The 24,033-nt window shown below is 36.5% G+C and overlaps 1 protein-coding gene and 2 long non-coding RNA genes across 3 annotated transcripts; 2 read left to right on the top strand and 1 right to left on the bottom strand.

Annotated features, from left to right (window-relative positions):
- The first annotated feature begins 235 nt into the window (after nucleotides 1–235).
- LOC120075615 lies at nucleotides 236–15,108 on the top strand. Its single transcript, XM_039029169.1, has 7 exons — nucleotides 236–680; nucleotides 1,158–1,247; nucleotides 1,361–1,441; nucleotides 1,591–1,722; nucleotides 12,845–13,063; nucleotides 14,398–14,490; nucleotides 14,674–15,108. Exons 1-7 carry the CDS (start codon nucleotides 474–476, stop codon nucleotides 14,833–14,835), a joined length of 984 nt encoding a protein of 327 aa, XP_038885097.1. The 5' UTR covers nucleotides 236–473; the 3' UTR covers nucleotides 14,836–15,108.
- A 2,268-nt stretch (nucleotides 15,109–17,376) lies between these two features.
- Nucleotides 17,377–19,579, bottom strand: LOC120076735. Its single transcript, XR_005481629.1, has 2 exons — nucleotides 19,455–19,579; nucleotides 17,377–18,866 (listed from the first exon to the last, which is right to left on the bottom strand). It is a non-coding gene; the product is annotated as an uncharacterized LOC120076735 (long non-coding RNA).
- A 3,433-nt stretch (nucleotides 19,580–23,012) lies between these two features.
- LOC120076737 lies at nucleotides 23,013–23,638 on the top strand. Its single transcript, XR_005481630.1, has 2 exons — nucleotides 23,013–23,153; nucleotides 23,309–23,638. It is a non-coding gene; the product is annotated as an uncharacterized LOC120076737 (long non-coding RNA).
- Nucleotides 23,639–24,033: the final 395 nt, after the last annotated feature.

The raw sequence follows: 24,033 nt of genomic DNA, 5'->3' as shown, positions 1-24,033 counted from the left end.
ACCTATCAACCCAAATGGTGCAATAATAACGGATGACGTGTGAGGGCAAACCAAAATATAAATTTATCAATACGATTTATGGTTTCGTGCAATGCCGTGAAGGTAAATTTTGGAAACTCAAATAAAATTATCAACAAAAAAGACGTGGATCCCATTCAATATTCAAACACAATTCGATTCATCAGCACACGCTTTTCATGAGATTATAACTTCATTACGGAATTCCAACGGGGTAGTGAAAGGAGGCCTGAATTCTGAAATATCGTAAACGTGCGAACCCCAGCTCTCGTGCGACTCCATAAGCGCTACTGCTGCATTAGCAATAGCGATAGCTTCATTATAGCCTTCTCTAATGGCGATAATTTTTCATTAGACCACTTTAGATTTCCGGAGCTCACTCTTCGATAGAGCCAACTTATATGCTACTTTAATCCATCTCTTCTCCTTACACTTTTCAACAACGGAGCTTTACCATGTCTTCGTCGACTCTTAAACCCTTCTTTCCTCCCACTAAATTGCCTTTACCCTCATCATCTTCTTCGTCTTCCTGTACTTTTCCTCCAATTTCCTTCTCTAGGAAGCTGAGAAATGGTGTCTCGTTGCGACTCTGTGCTTACGACTCTTCCAAGAGCGGCAATCCCGATGCCTCTGGCGATTCCAAGCCTCCCAACGGTACTTTGGTATTTTCCCTTCTCCCTATCAGCTTCTCTGCTTTTTCTTGTTGCGTATGGATTGTATAGTCAAATGGGTATGTTGTTAAAATGTCAACTGAAACTGGATTTTGTTTGAAGCATTCAAGTAATGTAGGTTTTTGGGTGTACTATATTCTCTGCTATATTTAGTGGAATGGTCTGAGTCAACGTTTTTCAAAATGAATCTGGTTTGGTCAAACTATTACAGCCTAGCAGATAGATGTGAGATTATATTCTTTACATATCACTGACAACATTGAAAATGTGGATGCTATATTCAATTTCCTTATAGAGCTTTTACAAGATACTAGATATTAAGTGGTGTGGTACTGTTTAATTTAGATGGGTTTTTTTTTTCGTCATCTTGATGAACCTGATGGCTGTTATATTATATAATTAGTTCCCTTTATGTTTTCTAGATTTGACTTTCTATAATTGTTCGAATATCTTTTATGTAACTGACAGCCAAAAACTCGGAGAGACATTCTGCTGGAATATGTTAAAAATGTCCAGCCAGAATTCATGGAATTGTTTGTTCAGAGGGCACCACAACAGGTGGATCTCCATTGGAATTAATACCAATTTCTTTGATGCAGGATTTAGCTTACTTTCATTTTCAATTCCATAACTTTCTCTGATAATTTTATACTTCTCCGGTTCCTTTCTAGGTCGTTGAAGCAATGCGCCAAACAGTCACAAATATGATTGGAACTTTACCTCCACAGTTTTTTGCAGTTACTGTCACCACAGTACGTATATACTAGTTGTGTAACTCTTACATTCAAAGTCACTGAAATGGCCAAATATTTGTTGTACAATTGATATTTGGTAAGAACAGGTTTGACTTTTAAATATTATTTACTATGCAACCATGTTTAATTTTTAATATTTGGTTCAGGTTGCTGAAAATCTTGCACAGCTCATGTACAGTGTAATGATGACTGGATATATGTTTAAAAATGCTCAAAATCGCTTAGAACTGCAGCAAAGTTTAGAGCAGGTTGCTCTTCCAGAACCAAAGGATGAAAAGGTAGTTTGAATAGTTTTATATAGTTCTCGAAGAATTTTACATTTGTTATAGTTCCAACATTAAGGTTATTTTATTATTGTAAATATCTTTGTTATATTTTCCTTTTATGGTCTTTTCTACGATTTCCTTCTTTGGTCACTTTTGTACACTTGTAGATATATATTTCTTTAGTGAATGGAATAAAGTATTCTGATTCTCTTAAACCTAAGAGTTTTACATGGTATCAGAGCTTTAGAAAATTAGGGCTTTGTGAACCCTACTGTTTGAGAATTTAGAACCTTTTTGTGTTACATTTAGGGTTTTGTGGAGGGGTGGGTTTATACTTTTGCCCACTGCCACCGTCTTCGGTCTGTTCACTATTGTCAGCCGTCGTCGTCAACAGTCCTTGTCGCTATCAGTACAAGTTGGGTCGTTTTTCTTTGTTATTTTTCGACACCGCCCAGTCCAACGAGGAGCTCAGTTGCCGATCTACAGATTCCCAAATTTCGGTGTCCATCTGACTAGCGTGTGAAGCTCACGTGCCGCCAACTCACTTTGCCCTCCGATCCACATGTTGGCACCTGTAGTTGCGTGCATCGATCCTTTCCATTCGTCTTTTGTGGGTATCATCGGGGTCATTTTCTCTTTGTGGTGGTATGTTTGTTTGGGCTATATACTCACTGTTTGTGGTTCATTGAAGGAAAAACCTCTCGGGTAAATTAGGGTTTGCTTCAACACAACTTTCCTTTAGATTTTAATCTATATTTCTGTCCGATTTTTGAGGTAATGGTTGACAAGAAACCAGTAGTCACGTTTGAGATGATTTTTATGGTGTCAAAAGTAACTAAACACAAGTTGAATGGATCAAATTACTATTCAAGGAAATCAAATGTTTGCCACTTTATTAGGAACATTGAGATGGATGATCATATCACAAAAGAGCCATCGACTGATGCTACTAAAAAAATTTGGTAGTAGGACGATTCAAGAATTTTTCTACAAATCAAGAATTCTATTGACTGTGAAATCGTTGAGTTAGTAAATCAATGCGAATCAATCAAGGAACTATCGGAATATTTGGATTTTCTTTATTCTGGAAAATAGAACATTAACTGAGTGTTTGATGTTGTAGACTCTATATCAACCTGATCAAGGAGAGAAATCCCATACCAGTTACTTTATGGAAGTAAAAAATACATGTGAGGAAGTCAATGCCTTGATGCCAATTAGCACTGATCCAAAGGTTCTAATGGCTCAATATGAAAAGTTGTTTATCATGAGTTTCTTAGTTGGTCTTTCATCTAAATATGAGATGGCCAAAGATCAAGTTTTGTCAAGCTCAAACATCTTGTTGTTGGAAGCAGTGTATACTTGAATACTTCGTACAGAGAAGCCACAAGCAACTATGCCATCTGATTCTAGTAGTGCTTTGATTGAGGGCACAAATGACTATAGAGGTAATAAGAGGGTTGGATCAAATAGCTCCAAAGGTTATCCCAATAACCAACGATCAAATTCAGGAGATGTTGTTTGTTATTACTATCGTAAACCTAACCATACGGAAAGTGAAGGTAGAAAATTGTTGAATAAGGATCAAAGGATGCCATTCGCACGTGTCGCTTTTACTTTTGATAATCTTAACAAGTCAATTACGATTTCTGCAGAGGAGTATGCTAAATTTCACCAGTATCATGAGTCATTGACGACATCATCTTCTACTCCTACTACTCCTATTACTCCATCGTCGAGACAGGTAACATCTCTAAATGCCTTCTTTCCTCCACTTTGAAATGGGTCATTGACTCTGGCGCTACAGACATATGACAGGTAACCCCAGTTTATTCTCTAACCTTTGTACATCTATCTCTTCACCTAATGTCACTATAGCTGAGGAACCTCCACTTCTGTTTTAGGATCGTGAATCGTTCATCTTATTGAATCAATTTCTTTGTCCTCAATTTTAAATTTACCACAATTCTCTTTTAATTTGATTTCAGTCAATAAACTCACTTGTGATCTTCATTGTTGTGTATCCTTTTTTCTTGGTTATTGCTTGTTTCTGGATCTTAGACGAAGTAGACTATTGATAAAGGGCGTGAATTTAAAAGTCTTTACATCTTTGAACCACAAATACCTACAACCATCACATGCTTTAGTGTGTTGTCTCCCTTTGAAGAACATTGTCGTTTGGGTCATCCGTCTATCTCTGTGTTGAAGAGTCTTCGTCCCCAGCTTCAACATTTGTCTTCTTTAGATTGTGAGTCATGTTAGTTTGCTAAATTTCATTGTTTGAGTTTGTATCCTCAAGTCAATAAACGACCCAGTGCTCCATTTGAATTAGTCCATTCTAATGTTTGGGACTCGTGTCCTATTGAGTCCAAAGGAGGGTTTTGGTATTTTGTTACATTTGTCTATGACTATTCTCGTGTAACGTGGTGATATTTATTGAAAAATCATTCTGAATTACTTTCTCATTTTCATAACTTTCATGCTGAAATTCGAACTCAATTTAGCGTTCTTAAAATCTTAATGAGCAATAATGCTAAAAAATATTTCTCTCATGCACTTAAAGTCTTATTTAGATGTCCATGATATTCTTCATCAATCTTCTTGTGTCGATACTCCATCTCAAAATGGGGTTGCAAAATGAAAGAATCGTCATCTTCTTGAAACAGTTAGAGCCTTAATGTTTCAGTTGCACGTTTCAAAATCCTTTTGGGCTGATGCGGTTTCCATAGTCTGTTTCTTAATAAATCGCATGCCCTCATCCATTCTTAAGGGTGAGATCCCTTTTCGTACTTTATGCCCTAAACAACATTTGTTTCCCATTCCACCCAAAATATTTGGTTGTAACTGCTTTGTTCATGATGTTCGGGCTCAACATACCATGCTGGATCCAAAGTCCTTAAAATGTATTTGCCTTGGTTATTCCGTGTTCAGAAGAGGTATCGGTGTTATTGTCTTAGTCTAAATAAATATCTTGTCTTTCCTGATGTCACATTCTTTGAACATTCATCATTCTTTTTCTCACCTTCTTTCTCTTCGAATAAGAGTTATGGGGAGCATAAGGAGTTAGAGGATGATTTCCTTGTCTATCCAGTTGTTTTCCCTTCTGATCATGTTCCCTATTCATCTCTATCTGTGCCTATCTCTATTCCTCCACTGATCGCCAAGGATTCGACAAAAACCTCCTTTAGTTCCATGCCCTGTACCAGAGACTTCTTCGTCTCATTCAGTTCCATGCCCTGTACTAGAGTGGTGTAAGGCCGACAGAGCCCTTTTGAAAAACTAGTTAAAATGATGGGAGTTAGCTAATTGTTAGTTGTTATGATAGTTAGTTAGACATTTTGTAACTAATTTCTTCTATAAATAAGATCATCCTTTCTCATTTTGGGAGAGATTCATTTTGATTTAAATTTAAAGTTTTGGTAATACATCATAATGGTATCAGAGTGATGAATCCTCGGACGAATGGCGGAAAGAAGAGTTGCCCACCCGAGAGGAGAAGATGCTCTGAAGCTAGATCAAGAGGTGAAAGAAACCACCCCCACCCTCTCTCCAAGAACTACAACGAAACGCTTGCTGTCCGTTGAAGGCTCGTTGGAGGGAATTCACGATTCGTTGAACAACCTTCAAGAAACGATGGCAACACTTGTGAGAAGGATGGATGCATTGGCAGCTCCAGCCCAAATTGAAGAAGATGGTTCGTTCAATCAAAATTGGGGAAGAAGAGGAAGACATGGAGCTGGACAGCCCAGAAACTTCCAATTTCAGCAAGAAATTCATCAAGAAAGGGTTCCAAGAATGCGTAGGCATCTCCAAGAAAACCCAAGAAGATGACCAAATGCTCAAGAAAGATTTCAAAGAAGACCAGGATTGGGGTGCTTCGAGTGAAAATGATTAAGAAGAAGAATATTTTTTATGCAAGAAGGGGTTAAGAAGGAAGATATGAAGCTAGAGGTGATCCATACGACTTCAAAATGAAGATAAACTTATTGTTTTATAATGGTAAGCATGACATTGACACATTTCTTGATTGGATCAAGAATACGGAGAATTTCTTTGATTACATGAACACATTGGATCACAAGAAGGTTCGATTGGTTGCCTTCAAGTTGAAAGGAGGAGCATCCTCGTGGTGGGATCAATTGGAAGTAAATCGACAAAGACATGACAAGAAGCCTATCTGAATGTGGGAGAAGATGAAACAGTTGATGAAAAAAGATTTCTTCCTCCCTATTATGAGCAAACACTATACAATTATTACCAAAATTGTAGACAAGGCCCTCGGACAGTAGTTGATTTCGTGGAAGAGTTGCTAATTTGGCTGAAAACAAACAACACTTGATAGCACGGTTCATTGGTGGGCTGAGAATGGACATCAATTAGAAGGTAAAACTTCAACAATTCAATTTGTTTGATGTGATTGCTTTTACTGAAATAGTGGAAGAACTCAATGAAATTCGCTCCAAGAAAGCTTCAAGAAAGGCCCCGTGGGAAGTATCCACAAGTAGGAGAGTGAATTCTTCATCAGAAGGTACTAACCAGCCGTCATCCACATCTTCGGCCAAAGAAAGGGAGAGAGAATCTTGGGGAGGCCGTGGAAAAGAACACTGAAGCTGCCAACAAGAAGAAATCCCAAAATTCTTACAACCAGTCTTCATTGGGCAAATGCTTCCGATGTGGCCAAGCTGGCCATTTGTCCAATGAGTGCCCTCAAAGGAAGATAGTAGCTTACATGGAAGATGAAGAAGAAGTCTTAATTGAAAATAGTGAAGAAGTTGAAGAAGAAACTGCATTCATTGAACCGGATGATGGTGAGAGGGTATCTTGTGTTCTCCAAATGGTGCTAATTGCTCCTAAAGGAAAACCCTAACCCTCAACAACATTGTCTTTTCAAGACAAGATGTACAATCAATGGGAAGGTGTGCAACTTGATTATAGATAGTGGAAGTAGTGAGAACTTCGTCTCCAATAAACTAGTGACAGCCTTGAACCTCAAGGTAGAAGTTCATCCAAACCCTTACAAGATTGATTGGGCGAGACACAAGTAAGTGAAAATTTCACCACTCCTTATTTCCTTTGTCAATTGGTAGTAGTTATAAGGACCAAATAGTATGTGATGTGTTAGAAATGGGTATTTGTCACATACTATTGGGAAGATCAGGGTAATATGACACTCGAACCTTGCAGAAGGGGAGAGAAAATACTTACGAATTCCATTGGATGGGCAAGAAAGCGGTGTTACTCCCATTGAATGAAAAGAACAAGGAAGGAGTAAATTCAAAGAAGGAGGCTAACAATCACCTATTCACCACAATAAGTGGTAAAAAAAACTTATGAAGGAAAGGGAGGCCGATGTGTTAGGGCTTGTTGTTGCTGAAAAGTCCAATGACATGCAAGATGGTGAAATCCCTCTTGAAATACAAAAATTATTTGATGAATTCCCACAATTGAAAAAAGAACCCGAGGGGTTGGGTTACCCCTACTACGAAACATTCAACATCACATTGATTTAATTCTGATAGCGATATTACCACACTTACCTCACTATAGGATGAGTCTTAAGGAGTACGAAATCATTCTTTAACATATTGAGGATTTGCTAAAAAAAGGGCATATTCAACCAAGTCTGAGTTCGTGTGTGGTGCCAACCCTTCTTACTCCTAAAAAAAATGGTAGGTGGAGGATGTGTGTGGATAGTAGAGCCATCAATCGAATCACTATGAAATACCCCTCGAATAAGTGATCTATTTGATCAACTTGGAGGAGCATTGATCTTTTCTAAGTTGGACTTGAAGAATGGATACCACAAAATATGTATAAGGTCGGGAGATGAGTGGAAAATGGCCTTCAAAACTATTGAAGGATTGTTTAAATGGCTAGTTATGTCATTCGGATTATCAAATGCTCCAAACACTTTCATGAGACTCATGAATCAAGTACTTCATTCTTTTTTTAACAAATTTATCGTAGTGTATTTTGACCATATTTTGGTGTATAGCAGGAACTTTGAGGAGCATTTACAGCACCTTCAAAGCTCATTTCAAGCCTTGACAACAGAGAAGTTATATGTCAATCAAAGAAGTCTTTTTCTTGTGAAGGAGATTGCATTCCTTGGCTTCCTAATTGGCCAAAATCAAATCAAATTGATCCAAAGAAGATTGAAGCAATCACTCATTTGCCAACTCCATCAACAGTGAAAGACGTCCAAGTTTTCCTTGGTTTGCATCATTTTATAGGAAGTTTATTAAAGACTTCAGCTCGTTGACAGCACCAATAACTGATTGTTTGAAGAAAGGCAGTTTTATATGGGGTGAAAAGCAACAAACTAGCTTTGATTGTATTAAAAAGAAGTTGAGCACCGACCCTATTTTGAAGTTACCAAATTTTTCAGCTCCATTTGAAGTAGCAATTCACGCATGTGGTGTCTTGTCTCAACAAGGCCATCCAATAGAATATTTTAGTGAGAAGCTTAGAACCTCAAGGCAAACATGGAGTACTTATGACAAGAGTTATATGCTCTTGTTCGAGCATTAAAAAAGTGGGAGCATTACTTACTATTCAAGGAGTTCCTTTTGTTGACTGATCACTTCTCATTAAAATACTTGCAAGCTCAAAAGAACATAAGCCTAATGCACGCAAGGTGGATTTCATACATCTAACGGTTTGATTTTGTTATCAAGCATCAAGCCGACAAAGAAAACAAGGTTGTCGATGTCTTGAGTTGAAAGAGTTCTTTGCTAACCATTTTATCCACTGAAGTGATTGCATTCAACCACCTTTTAGAACTATATGAAGAAGATGTAGACTTTGGGAAGGTATGGTACAATTGCACTAATCACATAAATTCGGAAGATTTTCATATCGTAGATGGCTTCCTATTCAAAGGTGAACAATTGTCCCACACACATCTCTTCGAAAGGCTCTAATAAAGGAAGTTCACTTAGGAGGATTGGCGGGACATTTTGGCCAAGATAATACTATTGACTTAGTCTCCATGAGATTCTATTGGCCACAAATTCAAAAAGACACTAATAATTTTGTTAGAAAATGTGTCATATGCCAAAGAGCCAAAGGGACTTCCACAAATGTCGGCTTATACACACCTTTACCTATATCCACAATCATTTGGGAAGACTTATTAGTTGATTTTGTACTTAGACTTCCTAAAACACAACGGGGATGTGATGTAGTTATGGTGATTGTTGATTGCTTTAGCAAGATGTCTCATTTTCTAGGCTTGCAAGAAAACGAACGATGCAGTCTACATTACTAACCTCTTCTTTAGAGAAGTTGTTAGATTTCATGAAGTGCCTAAATCCATCATATCAGACAGAGATGTCAAGTTCCTTAGCCATTTTTGGCATGTTCTATGGAAGAAGTTTGACATTACACTAAAATTCAGTACTACATCTCATCCATAAACAAACGGTCAAATGTTGGTAACCAACAAAACATTGGAAAATCTTATACGTTGTTCAAATGACTCAAGACCTAAACAACGGAACTTAGCCCTTGCATAAGCCGAGTTTGCCTTCAACAATATGAAGAACAGATCAATTGGAAGATGGCCACTTGTAATATATACTCGAGTTCCAAGACTCACATTTGACCTTGCCAACTTACCATCCTTTGTGGATGTAAGTATTAGAGCTGAAAATATGGTGGAAAGAATACAAGAACTACACAAGGAAGTCTATGATCACTTAGAAACAAACAACCTTATCGTACAAAGAAGCCAAGGATAAGTCAAGAAGAGAAGTAACGTTTGATGAAGATCTCGTAATGGTTCATTTACACAAAAGCTGATTTCCTACTAGAACTTATAATAAATTGGCTTGGACCATGTAAAGTACTAGCAAAATATGGTACCTACCAATGCTTATCGAATTAAGCTATCGAAAGATCTACATGTCAACCCTGTCTTCAATATTTCTGATTTGAATCCATATTATGCGCCGGATGACTTTCATTTAGCTTTTTAGCTCACTCAAGGACGAGCTTGATTTTGGGAGGGGTGGATTGGTGTAAGGCCGAAAGGGCCCTTTTGTAAAACTAGTTAAAAGGATGAGAGTTAGCTAATTGTTAGTTGTTATGATAGTTAGTTAAACATCTTGTAACTAGTTCCTTCTATAAATAAGATCATCCTCTTTCATTTTGGGAGAGATTCATTTTGATTTAAATTTAAAGTTTGGGTAATACATCACAAAGTCTTCTTCGCCATTGGATCCGAAAACGAGTGATGATCTTCCTGTTGCTCTTCGTAAAGGTAAATGTAAGTATGCTCATCCTATTTCCTCTTTTGTTTCATATAACCATTTGTCGTCTTTTACATGTTCATTCATTGCATCCTTAGAGTCTGTATCCATCCCTAAAACTGTTTATGAAGCTTTATCTCATCCTAGTTGGTGTGTCGCAATGGTGTAGGAGATGACTGCCTTAGATGACAATTGTACTTGGGATTTTGTTTCGCTTCCTGCAGGAAAGAAGCCTATCAGTTTCAAATGGTTGTTTGCAGTTAAAGTCAATCCTGTTGGTTCTGTTGCTTGGTTAAAAGTACACCTTGCAGCGAAAGGTTATGCACAAACTTATGGCATTGACTATGCTGATACTTTTTCTCCCGTAGTAAAAATGGCATCTGTGAGGTTGTTTATTTCATTAACTTCAATTAATCATTGACCTTTACATCAGCTTGACATTAAAAATGTATTTCTTCATGGTGATCTTTAAGAAGAGGCGTATATGGAGCAACCACCCGGGTTTGTTGCTTAGGGAGAGAATGGAAAAGTGTATCGCCTCTGTAAATATTTGTGTGGATTAAAGCAGAGTCCATGAGCTTGGTTTAGCAAATTTAGTCAGGTGATTGAAAGCTTTGGAATGGGAGGAGCACGTCAAATCATTCGGTCTTCTTAAAGAGATCTGAGGGTGGTGTCATCCTATTAGTCGTATGTGTTGATGATATTGTGATTACTGGTGATGATGATTTAGGTATCCACCTTTCTCCATAGTCAATTCCATATGGGCATGTTGAAATACTTCTTAGGAATTGAGGTAATAAGAAGCAAGAAATGAATAATATTATCACAGAGAAAATTTGTACTTGACTTGTTGATTGAAATAGGGAAGCAAGGGGCTAAGCCATGTAGTTAGGGTTGGCAAAAATCCCCGTGGGGTTAGGTCCTCGTGGGGCAGGGAATCCCCGATTTGACCGGGGATTCTAATTGGGTCCCTAGTCGGGAGGGGAAGGGTATTCCACTCTGTCCCCGACCCCGTCCCCGATTAAATTTTTTAATATATTATATATTATATATATATATATAGAAAGGATGGGTCCCTGCGAGGACCCATTGCCCGACGAGGAATCTCCGTCCCCGTCCCCGCCCCTGCCTCCAATTGGTGGGGACGAGGGCGGGGACGGGGAGTTCCCCCCCGGCCCCATTGTCAACCCTACATGCAGTCACCCTATGATGCTCAACTTACAGCTCACAAAAGATAGAGAGATCCTGAAAGATGTAGGAGGTTAATGGGAAAACTTAATTACCTTACAGTAACTCGATCTGACATAGCCTATTAAGTGAGTATTATGAGCCAGTATATGTCATGTCCTACAATTGATCACTGGACTGCATTGGAACAAATTCTGTATTATCTGAAGGTTGCTCCTGGGCGTGTTTTGTTATATGAGGATTATGGTCATATTAATATTGAATGTTTCGCAGACGCCGATGGGGCAGGATCTAAAGAGGACAGAAAATCAACTTTAGGATATTGTGTTTTTGTTGGTGGTAATTTGATTTTTTGGAAGAGTAAGAAACAAAATGTGCTGTCACGTTCAAGTGCAGAATCAGAATATAGAGCAATGACACAATCTGTGTGTGAATTAATTTGGATATATCAACTTCTTGTTGAGTTGGAATTTGAAATCACCATACCGACAAAATTATGGTGTGATAATTAAGCAACACTTCATATTGCATCGAATTTAATATTCCATGAGAGGACTAAACATATTGAAGTTGATTACCATTTTGTACATGAGAAAATTCGACAAGGTTTGGTATCTACAGGATATGTGAAGACTGGAGAACAATTAGGAGATATCTTCACGAAAGCATTGAATGGAACATGTACAAATTATCTGTGTAACAAGTTGGGCATGATTAACAGATATGCTCCAACTTGAGGGGGAGTGTTATAGTTCCAATATTAAGGTTATTGTATTCTTGTAAATATTTTTGTTATATTTTTCTTTTATGGCCTTTTCTACGCTTTCCTTCTTTGGTTACTCTTGTACACTTGTATATATATATTTTTTTAGTGAATGGAATAAAGTATTTTGATTCTGTCAAATTTAAGAATTTACGACATTTAAATGTTTTCCGTCTGGAGTTTACCTTGCCCATTAGTATGCTCCCCCACAAGAAGTAATTAAAATACTGTCAGTCTTGTAATGTGCATCTGTTACTTCACTGTGGGTTAGAAACCCCATCTGCATTGATGCCTGTTAATGTCATGATAACTTTGTTTTTCCTTTGCCTATTGTTTATGCGTAATCATAATTTGGTTTGGGCCTTGGCTAATCACATATGTCACTTCAATTCTACATTAGTACATGTTCCATCTTGTACTTTTTGTTTTGGCAAAATCATTAGCTTTTTTATTATTTTTTTTTAACCTCAATAGACTACTATAGTGCATCTGTATTTATGCTGTGGCAGAAGTTGATGATTTGTGGACTTTTAAACACAGTAGGCACTAGGGAATGATGTGGAATATTTATGAAAAGCTTTGCTCTACAGTCTGTTGGTCCCTCAATCTGCTAGTGTTTCACTCTTAAAATTCTGCAAGTGAATGTCTTGTATCACTCTTTTTTTTCCCTGCTGTAGATCGATCCTATTTTCTCTTTGAGCATTCCATCTTTCTTTAATTATCGATATTGTGGTTTTACTCCATTCTAATATAGTCATGGCTAAATTTGTCAGTGTTCTGATACAATCAGGTCAGTTAGTGCCTATAAAAACATTCCTATACAATTTCATTATGAATTTCTCTGCCGTTGCCAAACTTACGTGTGGCATACTGTTAGAAGTGTTTGGTTTTCACTAAAATTTATGTATGCATTAATCCTGTGATTGGTCAGGATGATTCGAATTATGCGGCCGGTACGCAAAAGAATGTCACGGGTGAAGTTATCAGGTGGAATAATGTATCTGGTCCCGAGAGAATTGATGCTAAAAGGTACATAGAATTACTTGAAGCAGAGATAGAGGAACTGAATCGTCAAGTAGGTAGAAAATCTGCAAATGGGCAAAATGAACTCTTGGAATATCTCAAAACACTTGAACCCCAAAATTTGAAGGTAAGAAAACTTCCTCTTCATATGTTTATTAGCTTTTTGCTTTTGTTGGCCTTGTTGGCTGATAATTACATTGTTGATTACTTATCTGGTACGTGAGTCTCTTGGACTTGCAACCTCATCTAGTCATCTGTGACAAAAGTGATTGCCTATGTTGGGAAAAAGTGATTCTCTTTTATTCCTGAAACAGGAAATACTTCTCATTTACATATCAATAAGTCCTTGTTATAACAAAGGTGATGATACTGATAAATGTCTCTGCTCCAAGATATGATTGACATGGTTGTGGAACCGAATGCACTTGCAATTCAGACAAGATATCATGTCTTCATTTAAATGCTATTCCTTTACCCATGGCTTTTAGGACAAGCTATCGTTGGTGAGCGGAGTAACAGCAAGATTTTATTAGAGGTATAAGCCATTAGCAAAATAAGCATGGGTTTGAGTATTCTTTTCTTTTTTCTTTTTTGGAAACAAGAAACCGGAAAATTTTATTGAAATAATGTAAGAGACTATCGCTCTAAGGATATAAAGCTTTATTGAAGAAATAAAAGAACTAAAAGAAGGAATACAAAAGGAATAAATAACAACTCACATAAACATTAATCTTCTACGAAGAGCAATAAAGAAAATAATCCGAACAAAACACAAAAGTAAAGGTCAGGAACAATGAGTTCTGAGCAAACGAAACCAAAGGAGGGGGGAGCCAAAAGAAACTGAAGAGCAAAGATCTTGGAAAATGAAGATGCACAACCGTGCTAACACCAAACCACCAAAGTATAAAGCCCCAAAGACTTCCAAAAAAAGCTTCAACTGACAAACTTTGAAGGTCAAAATAAAATTGAGAAAGATCTTCAAGACAACACTAAAATAACAGCCCCGAAGCCTTTGAAGTGCCACACATTGCAATACTATCTATAAAGACTAGTGAAACACAATTAGATCATAATTTGTGGTGATTGAGGCAATTTATTCAATCTGTAGTTTTTTTTTTTTTTGGGGGGGGGCGGTGGGGGGAGATTTCAGTATAATTTATATTTCATTCTCTGGTTTCCATCGGGAAAAAGAGAATCATTTGATATTGCATGCATACAAGTTCTCTTCTAACTATAACTAGAATGATGTTATAAAGGATGTGCCTTATTCATCTGGATCCTTACTCTTTTTCCAGTGTAGTGAACCATGCAACCATGTCATATTGATCATACCCCTTTCAAGTTAGCTGCTTCCTTAATTTTATTCTTCTGAATCTAAAGAAGCCTAATGGTTCATTGATTAGTTGTTTGTACCGTACTGATATTATGCACAGTCTCAACCTTTGATTATCTCAAATGTAGGAGTTGACAAGTAGCGCTGGTGAGGATGCTGTCGTTGCAATGAATACATTCATAAAGCGCCTATTAGTGGTTTCAGATCCAGGTCAAATGAAGGTCTGTGTCCAGACAAACATTCTCTATCCTATTTTATAATTGTAACTGCCCTGGATCGATGTTCGGTTTAGCTAGTTTGGTTGAGAACTAAACCAAGTCTAACTGATTTACTTCATTACATGAAACAACATTACAAAGTTGTATCTGAACTTCCCCCATATATTATGGACCTTTGTATTTCAGACAAGTGTAACAGAGACAACAGCACCGGAGCTGGCAAAGCTTCTGTATTGGCTAATGGTGGTCGGGTACAGCATTCGCAACATTGAAGTTCGATTCGACATGGAAAGAATTCTGGGGAGTTCACCGAAGCTTGCAGAATTACCTCCTGGAGAAATTGTGTAAGCCAGCAAGCAAGGCCTGAATTTTGAGTTTTTGATGGGACTTCAGCTGGAAGCAATTATATAAATCCATAGACGACTAAACTATATGTTCATTGTTCGGGAGGAGAACATCTGCCATCGCCACCCACTATTTAACTTTTACGACCGTTTTGTAAACGTAAAAGAATGAAGTTACTTGGACTTATATTGTAAGTTTTGCAATTTGTAAGATGCAACAGACCTTAACAATTTACAAAATTTTATTCTCACGTTTTATTTATTTATTTATTTTTAAGTTGGAACAATTGCATGGTAGATGGTCAAATCGTTGACCTTAGACAAGATAATTTTTTCTTCCTTTTTTTAGAAAATGGTAATTGGTGTCATTGTTCATTTAATTGTGATACTCATGTTTATCTACTATTAATATTTTTGGACATAATCTACACTATTCATTTTTAATTTTAATTTTTAATAATGTGAACCATGATTATGATGAGTTTAAATATGAAAGGTTTTTGGAAATTTTGACCGAGTTGAAAACGAGTGAGTATGGGAAGAATTGAATTTTGATCCACGGGAAAAATTGGAGTGTATAACAACATTCTAGATTTCATTTGGATATAGGGTAAGAATCAATTTTTTTCAAAATTATAGCCAATCGCTCTTGATTTTTGGATATATCTTGATTGTCTGCTAAATTATCTCCCCACTATTTTGAAATTAAAAAATTGGATGTATTCTTCTTCTTCTTCTTCTTCTTCTTCTTCTTCTTCTTCTTCTTCTTTTTTTTTTTTTTTTTTTTTTAATTTCAAATCTTATTTTATTCAAGTTTTTCAATTTTTTTTTATCCTTTTCCTACTGATTCTATTTTTTGCATTGAAATCTTTTAGAGGTGTTTTTAAATTTAGAAATCTAAATAAAATATTTATAAATATAGCAAAATATTACTATCTAGCAAAGTTAACCTCAAAAGATCGCGATAAAAATTTATCAATAGATGTCTATCGCAGTTTATAGTCTAGTAATAGATGTCTATGAGGGTCTATCGCTATCTATCACTAGTAGATAGTGACATTTTACTATTGTTTGAAAATATTTTCAGTCGTTTATCTTTAAAATAATTGTTTAATTTTTTATTGCATTTTTTATATATGGTTTTTTAAAACAAGGAACTCAATGGGCGCTTTGCAACCATTGTAGCCATTGTTGCGCGACTTTGATGTCCAATTTGCAAGGTATATTTTTCCGACTATGGAAGTTGTAGTTTTCAGCGTTGGTGTTTTGGTGAACTTTCAAAGAATCTGAATTCTAGGCGTCTAGTCGAAAATCTCTAGTGAAAGGAAATTATAAATTAAGACCGTTTATCTTTGTTTTTTATATTTGGTTTTTAAAAATTAAGTATATTTTCTTTTTATTTCTTACAATAATTTACATATTTTTTTAAGTATAATAATTGATTATTTAGTCAAATTTAAAAGACAAAAACAAGTTTTTAAAAGCTATTTTTTTAGTTTTTCAAAATTGGCTTGGTTTTTTAAACCGTTGGTAAAAAGTATATAACAAATGAAGAAATTTTAAAGTGTAAGTAGTGTTTATAGGCTTAATTTTCAAAAACAAAAAACCAAAAACTAAGGCCCTATTTGGTAACTATTTGATTTTTTGTTTGTTTTTTAAAATTAAGTCTATTTCATCCACATTACTTACGATGATTTGCATATTTGTTAATTTTATTGGTTGAATTCTTAACGAAATTCAAAAAACAAAAACAACTTTTTCAAAGCTACTTTTTTTAGTTATCAAAATTTGGCTTGGTATTTTAAACCATTGATGAATAATAGATAACAAAGAAAGAAATTTGAAAGTGAAAGTAGTGTCTATAGATTTAATTTTCAAAAGCAAAAATAAAAAACAAAAATGATTACTAATGGAGCCTAAATGATTACCAAACCCGTTATCTCCACCATTGGTGTGTTTAATCTTTTGTTTTTTTGATGGGGTCAGTGACATCATAAAAAACTTGTAAAAAAAAGCATAGTAATGTATTAACCATTCTATATCTGTTTATCTAAATTGGAAAGGCTACTTTAATCTGGTCACACCAATACTCAACAGATACCTAAATTTGATTGTAACATATAATCATTTAAACTTTAGGTTACACTAATGAGTTTGGCTAGTTTATATTCAAAATTTTCCTTTGCCATATATATTCATCTACAAAACAACATGTAAATTTGTCATGGATGTTTTAAATAATATTGTTATTAAAATCGTTCATTAACAGTCAACAATTTGTTGGGTTATTTCTTTATTGCTCAAATACAATTTATTTGTTTATTTATATAATATGCTGGTATTTGTGTTGTGGTTAATTATGTTGAAATTGGCTATTCAATTTCTTCAAATATTGTGTATTTCTATTTTTCTCTTTTTTGAGGCATAAGTAGAAGCAAACAACAAACTCAACTACTCCCTAGTCATTTCATCAAGAATGAGAAGAAAAATACATTCTAGAAAAGCATCTTTCCAAACCAAAGAAGAACCTTGAGAGAAGGCCAAAGTCGCAAAAGCATGGACGCCTTTGTTTTCCTCTCGAGGAATATGACAAAAACTCTCAACATTAACAAATTTTTTAACCAAAAAAAATGTCCTCAATAACAATTTCAACCTCCACAAAAGAACGATCCTCTCAGTTAAGAAGTTTGACAATCTCAAAAAAGTCAGACTCAACCTCAATGTGTGGGTTAGTAACCCACACATTCTTTGCCAATTGCAATAAGGCCCTTCAAAAGGGCTTCAACTTCAAGCACGCAAGCACTCCAACATTGTTTCTTGAATTTGCAGCCACCAAGAAGAGCACGACTCAAGTGATCGCGAACAATCTATTCGAGACCATCTCTACCTTTCGCATTCAACCAAGCATCCACATTAGTTTTCACTTACCACGCCTGACGACATCCAACTTGAAGGAGGAGGTGGGATGGAAGGGGCATCGAAAGAATCCAGCTTTGGAATGACATATGTCCCATCAACTTCAAGAAGATGAGGCTCAATTTTTAACTTGAGGGAGGAAAGGTTCACACTTCCCTTTTTGAAACACACCTTGTTTTGCAAATTCCACGAGCACCATAGTACAACGACCTCAACAAATTTCAATAATCCAAAGGCATCCAAACGCCTCTGCCGACATCAAAAGAAGCAACATAAGATGGAAGAAAAATATTCCAAATTTTCCTAGAAAAATTACACTCCCTATTACATGGCTTGTAGTCTCCTGATGCGACCTGCACAAATAACACAAATAACACAGAGAATTAGCATGAATTCCTTTAGAGTGAAGATTATGTATGGTAGGGATTAAATCGTTAAAAGTCCTCCAACCGGTGATTTTAATTTTTGGTTTGACCCTCGTTTTCCACAAATTTTTCCAAGACTTTGAAGCCTCTATCCAGTTTGAGGAAGAAGGCCTGGAAAATAAGTCGAGTTGAACCCCAAGATGATACGCTCTCTTGATAAAGAAAACTCCTTTCTTGTCGAAGCTCCAAAACGTCTCATCATCGATCTTCCTCCTATCTAAGGGGATCCTCAGAATTTCATTCGCATCATGAGGGAGGAAATCTCTCTAATAAGGTTCTCATCCCAATTTCTTTTTTCCTTAATAAGCAAGGACACAAACAACTCCTTGGCTCTATTAGGCACCCAACTTGGTTTGAATTTCTTATCATTTGGGATTCAAGGGTCGTTCTTGATAGAAATGTTCATTCCATTACCAACTCTCCATCTAACACCACGAGAAAACAAATCCCTCCCCCAAATAATATTTTTCCAGTGTACGAAGGATTGTGACTAAGATTTGCACTCATGAAAACACTCTTATTAAATATTTGCCCTTCAGCACTCTCACCATAAGACTATGAATTTTTAATGATTCTCCAACAAAGTTTGGCCAACATAGCTTGATTAAAAATCTTGAATTCTCGATAACCCATTCCCCCAAGATCCTTGCTCACACCATCTTTTTCCAGCTTCTCCAATAAACTTTCTTCTTATCTGCGGATGTACCCCACAAAAAAACGAGAACACATATTATTTAAATCTGCAAGAGGCTATCTGGAAGCTTAAAACAACTCGTCATATAACTAGGGATAGCTTGGACCATGACTTTTAACAAGACTTCTTTCTCACCATCTGAGAACAACTTCCTTTTCTAGATCTAAACAACTTTTCACACCTTCTCCTTGACCACTCTAAAAGCCTGGTCTTTATCTCTAGAATTCTGAGAGGGAAGGCGTAATAAGACCCAAAGGACCTTACAGCCAGAACTCTAAGTCAACTCTCTAGAGTCTTTCTTTTTCCAAGAGAAACATTTTCTTCTTGGCGATAAACATGGATTTGTTTCTATTAATGGTGTGGCTTGACGCATTCTCATCATCTTCAAAGATCTCCTTCATTTTTTTTTTTTTTTTGACATTCTTTCTCTAAATTTTTGAAAAAGAAAAGACCATCATCTACAAAGAAAAGATGTATTATAATAGGAGAAAATCTAGAAAATTTTAACCTAGAGAGATTCTTCCCTGATAAGGCGGGTAGAAGGACCCTCAACGCAAAGGATAAATAGATAAGGAGATAGCGGATCACCTTGTCTGAGACCTCTGGACGGCTTGAACACCTTCCTCGGAACCCCGTTCGCCAGCACAACAAAACTAACTGATTCATTACAACTTAACCAAATTTTCCCATCTTGGGTCGAAGCCTAATTTTTCATCACCTTATGCAAATAGCTCCACTCGACTCTATCATAAGCTTTACTAATGTCAGTTTTTAGTGCCATTCAGCCCACTTTCCCTGTCCTTTTGCTATTGATAGCATGGAAGCATTCATACTCGATAAGAGCAATATCCGACCAGGAACAAAGGCCAACTGAGAAGGATGGATGATTTCGTTAAACACACCTTTCAGTCTATTAGTCAGAGTCTTTGTTACTAATTTATAGATCACATTACACAAGCTAATAAGGTGGAAATTGGTCATTCTTTTGGGGAGCCTTGATATTAGGAATGAGAGAGAAAAAGGTAAAGTTGACTTCCCCAATATCCACTTGACGATTTAGCATACTTAAACAAATGTTCACCATTTCATCTCCCACAATATCTCAATATTTTTTGTGGAAAAGAGCTTGCCCTTGAGCTTTAGTAGTATTCATACCTTTAAGGGCTCTCTCCATCTCTGATCTACTAAAACTTTTCATCAGAGACTCATTATCATTTCAATCACTTTATGCGGGATGTACTCAACTATCCTCCTCTTTTTAGTTCATGGGTTCAAGGTAGAAAATAAGGCCTAAAAGAAGTTTATAGTAGTCGTCTCATTGGCCTTATCGTCCTCAATCCACTGGTCATTATCATCCATGATTCCACCAATCAAGTTCTTCTTTCTCCAATATGAAGCTCTTTGATAGAACCATTTAATATTGCGATCACCCGAAGAAGTCAATCTTCCTTATCTCTGGCTCTCCAATTTCTTTCTTCCTCATCATGCAGCACCTACAGATTCTTTTCTGCTTTAGTGACTTTTTCTCTCCAATTCGGCTCCAACCCCCGATAAAGAGCCTTAACATCCTCTTCATTTTTTACAATCGCCTCTTTCAAAGAACCACCAAACCTAGCTTTATCCCAACTCTTCATTCTTTTTATACATTGATCCACTTTCACTTTGAAGCTCCTAACACTTGAAATAGGATTGCCTTGCCAAACTTCTTTGATGATGTCTCTGCAACCCTCAATCTTAGTCCACCATTCTTCAAATCTAGATGGATGATATCTCACACTATCCATTTTTACATACCTTTCTTTGTCTTCCCAAGCAACAATAGGCATTTTCTTTCACATCTTGCCCTTTCTTCAGGAAATCCAAAATGGGTTACCCTCATATATGAAAAAAGAGCCAAAAATTCAGAGTTAGCATCGAAACGATTGAGTCTCTCCCGAATGAGATTTCCATCTAATTTCAATTAGTCCAAGTAAATCTGTCACCCTCAAAACCCAAATCTTGCAATTGACAAAAATCGTGGGCTTCATAGAACTTATTCATTTAAGACTCGTTTCTCCAATAGCTCCCCTATTTTTCAGCAAAAGAGGTAATTTCATTAAAGTCTCCTCCAATCAACCACAGAAAATTTCTAAACTTTATAAGGCACCTCAACAGTTTCCACATGTCTTTCCTTAAGTTTGTAATCGGATTGCCATACATCCCTGTAAATCTCTATCTTCTACTTCCATCCAACACCAAAATATCAATGTGACTCATAGAAGCCGATAAAACCTCAACAGTAACTTTATTTGACCAGTATAGAGCCAATCCACCACTTTTGCCTTTGCAAGGAATGCTAAAACACCCTTCAATATCCAAATCACTGAACTTCTCATCAAATCCCTACTTAGTCTAGTCTCGGAGAGGAAAACAGGCGATGGTTTTTGGTTGTCCACTTGTTTAAGATTATGGAATGCTCGTGGGTTCCTCACTCCACGAACATTCCAACATAGTGTTTTCATGGCGATCGGCGCAGCTGCTCCATGGCCTTCGCCGATAGCAAGAGATTAAAACTCTCCTCTATGCAAATCTTCTTTTGATCATGAAGAAATTCATAAGAGTCAACATCATGTTTCTATCCCGATAGAGGTCCCATTTTGTCTTGATTTTCTGAGTCCACTTTCTAAGCTCTCCGTTTCTAAGACTTTGCTAAATCCCTTGATTTCAAATCATTATTATCCTTTTGAGACTCATTTATGTCTTTAATAAAAGTTCCTCCTTTTGACAGGTTAAAACCTTCATATTTTTCTTCGTCCCAAAAAAGCTCATTCCCTTGCTTTTTATCATTTTCTTCCCAGACTACAAGCCCAACCTTACTTCCTGCTCGGGGCCCATGGTAATTGGATTAAAGCTCATAAGTCCAACAGTCCCTATTTTTTCTATTAATTTTGGTTCAACGGTCACTCCTGAACATTGGATTTCATCATGTGCATGTCAGCCTTTTCTTTTCCATCTTGCCCTTTAGCCATACTTGTCTCCTTTCGTCACCATTCATCCGAGTCAACTGTTCTCCTTTTGCTATTCTGCTTATCGTTTTTTTAGCCAATTCCGACCTTTGGATTGTACCATCATCATCGTTGATCTTATCTCCCCCGAATTGGTCCGTTCCGTCACTGCAACTTCTAGCCACCATTTTTATCGCCGACTGAAATTTTTTCGCCTGAAAAGCATCTCAATTCCCCACTCCTCTACTAACTTTTTCTATAAATCCTTCCTTTTGGGAGAAGATTGGTGTTGTCTTCTACTTTTCTTTGATCCTTCCTATTTCTTTTCCTTCTGCCCTTTTTCCACTACCTCTACTCAAACCATTGAATCACAACAAAGAGCTATATTGGAGATCCTCCTCTCTGAACACCATAATGGGTTTCACACTCTTTTATGATATGGCCAATCAGTCCACATCCATAACAGAAATCACCCATTTTTTTCATACGAAATTGGTATTACTGTTTCCTCAGCCATGGACCCATGCGAACCTTGACCAGTCTTCTTAATGGTTTGAGAATATCTATTTTCACCCGTACACGCAACAATCTACCCCAACATCTTGCTTTTTCTTCAATATGAGCTTTCTCGAACTCACCCACCATATTCCCCATAATCATAGCCATTTTCCTTGTGAAACCTACAATAGGTAGGTTATGGAAATGTATCCAAAAGGAAGCATACCTTACTCTAAGGCTGGTTATACTGCTATTGCCTTTTAAATCCTCAAATAATAACAGAGCTTTATCGAAGAACCACGATCCATTGTCCAAAATCCCTTTCATGTCTCTTTCCAAATCGAAGTAGCAAACATACAAGTTCCTTCCTACGTTCTCCAATCTAACACGTTCCTCAAGATTCCAGATCTTTGGCATTAAGATTTGGAACGTCTCAGCGTGTATGATCTTTTGTCTTTGAACTTTGCATGCCAAGGTTGTCTTCAATCTTTTGTTAACATTATCGATGTCATCATCTTCAATGTCCACGACAACTCCTTCTTCCGATAATTTTAGCTTTTCGAGATACCTATTAATGCCTTCTTCGTCTATCTCAAAACACCCAGATGAAATATCAAACCCCCAAGATAACCAGAGCACAACCTAAACAGATCACTTGGATCCCCTTCGCAACAAATAAGTCGCCCTAACGTTCATCCAGACTTTCCTCTCGCCGATGTGAAACACATATATATACTGTGCATTTTTGTGTAAGTATAGTATATTTGGTTGAAGTTACACCTTATTCCAAGCTACTTGAAGAAAGGTAAGTATTTTTATGGGGAATTGTATTGAGTGGCAAATCAAGCAAACATGATTTCAACTTTTCAAATGTTGCAAGTATGGCAAATTATTAAGATTAGCTTTGTAGTCGCGTTGTCAATAACCCACAATGACTAACTTGCAATGGTGCTTCATAAGGTGGTAGACCAGTGACAACGACAATGGCGGACTAGAATGAGAGGTTGAACGCGACAATGACGATTGTGGGTAAAGGTGGTAATGTTTGGAGACAGATTAGCAACCAGATCTAAGCATGGATGGTTCTGAGATGTCATCACAATTTGTGGAGTTGCCTGCCTTCATCATACCATCAATTGCCTGCCACGTCACTCGCCGATCACCAATTGTTGTTGCGATAAGTTCCTCTACAATTTTCTCTCTCCTCTTTGTGCAGCAACCTTCTCCTTTTCAATTTAAGGTGATATATGAAGGAGCCCTAATTAAATAAAGATCAATTTAATTACAAAATTTCCACAAGTTTATTTACTTAAATGCCCATAAATTTAAAAGACTTAAATAATTAGTCATCTTCAACCATTTAACGATAGTATATCAAGTTTATCAAGTGTATATCAATAGTGTAATCGTGTGTATCAGTAGTGTATCAGGTATATACTAGTAGTGTATCAAATATATATCAGTAGTACATCAAGTATATATCAGTAATGTATCAACTATATCAAGGGTACAAATATATCAAGTGTATCACATGGGTCAAGCTTATTTTTTTTGTCATTTTTGTAAAAGTAATAAATCTAAGTTATGTGCCTAATTTTTTAAACTTATTTTGTCAAATTTAAAGAATCTCTATTTAAATAGAATTTAGTGTTTTTTATCATTCAAACATCTTGTACTTTGTAAGA

The sequence above is a fragment of the Benincasa hispida genome, chromosome 4 (genome assembly GCF_009727055.1).
Source record: "Benincasa hispida cultivar B227 chromosome 4, ASM972705v1, whole genome shotgun sequence".
NCBI lineage: Eukaryota > Viridiplantae > Streptophyta > Magnoliopsida > Cucurbitales > Cucurbitaceae > Benincasa > Benincasa hispida.
This window is presented reverse-complemented; position numbering and strand designations above follow the sequence as displayed.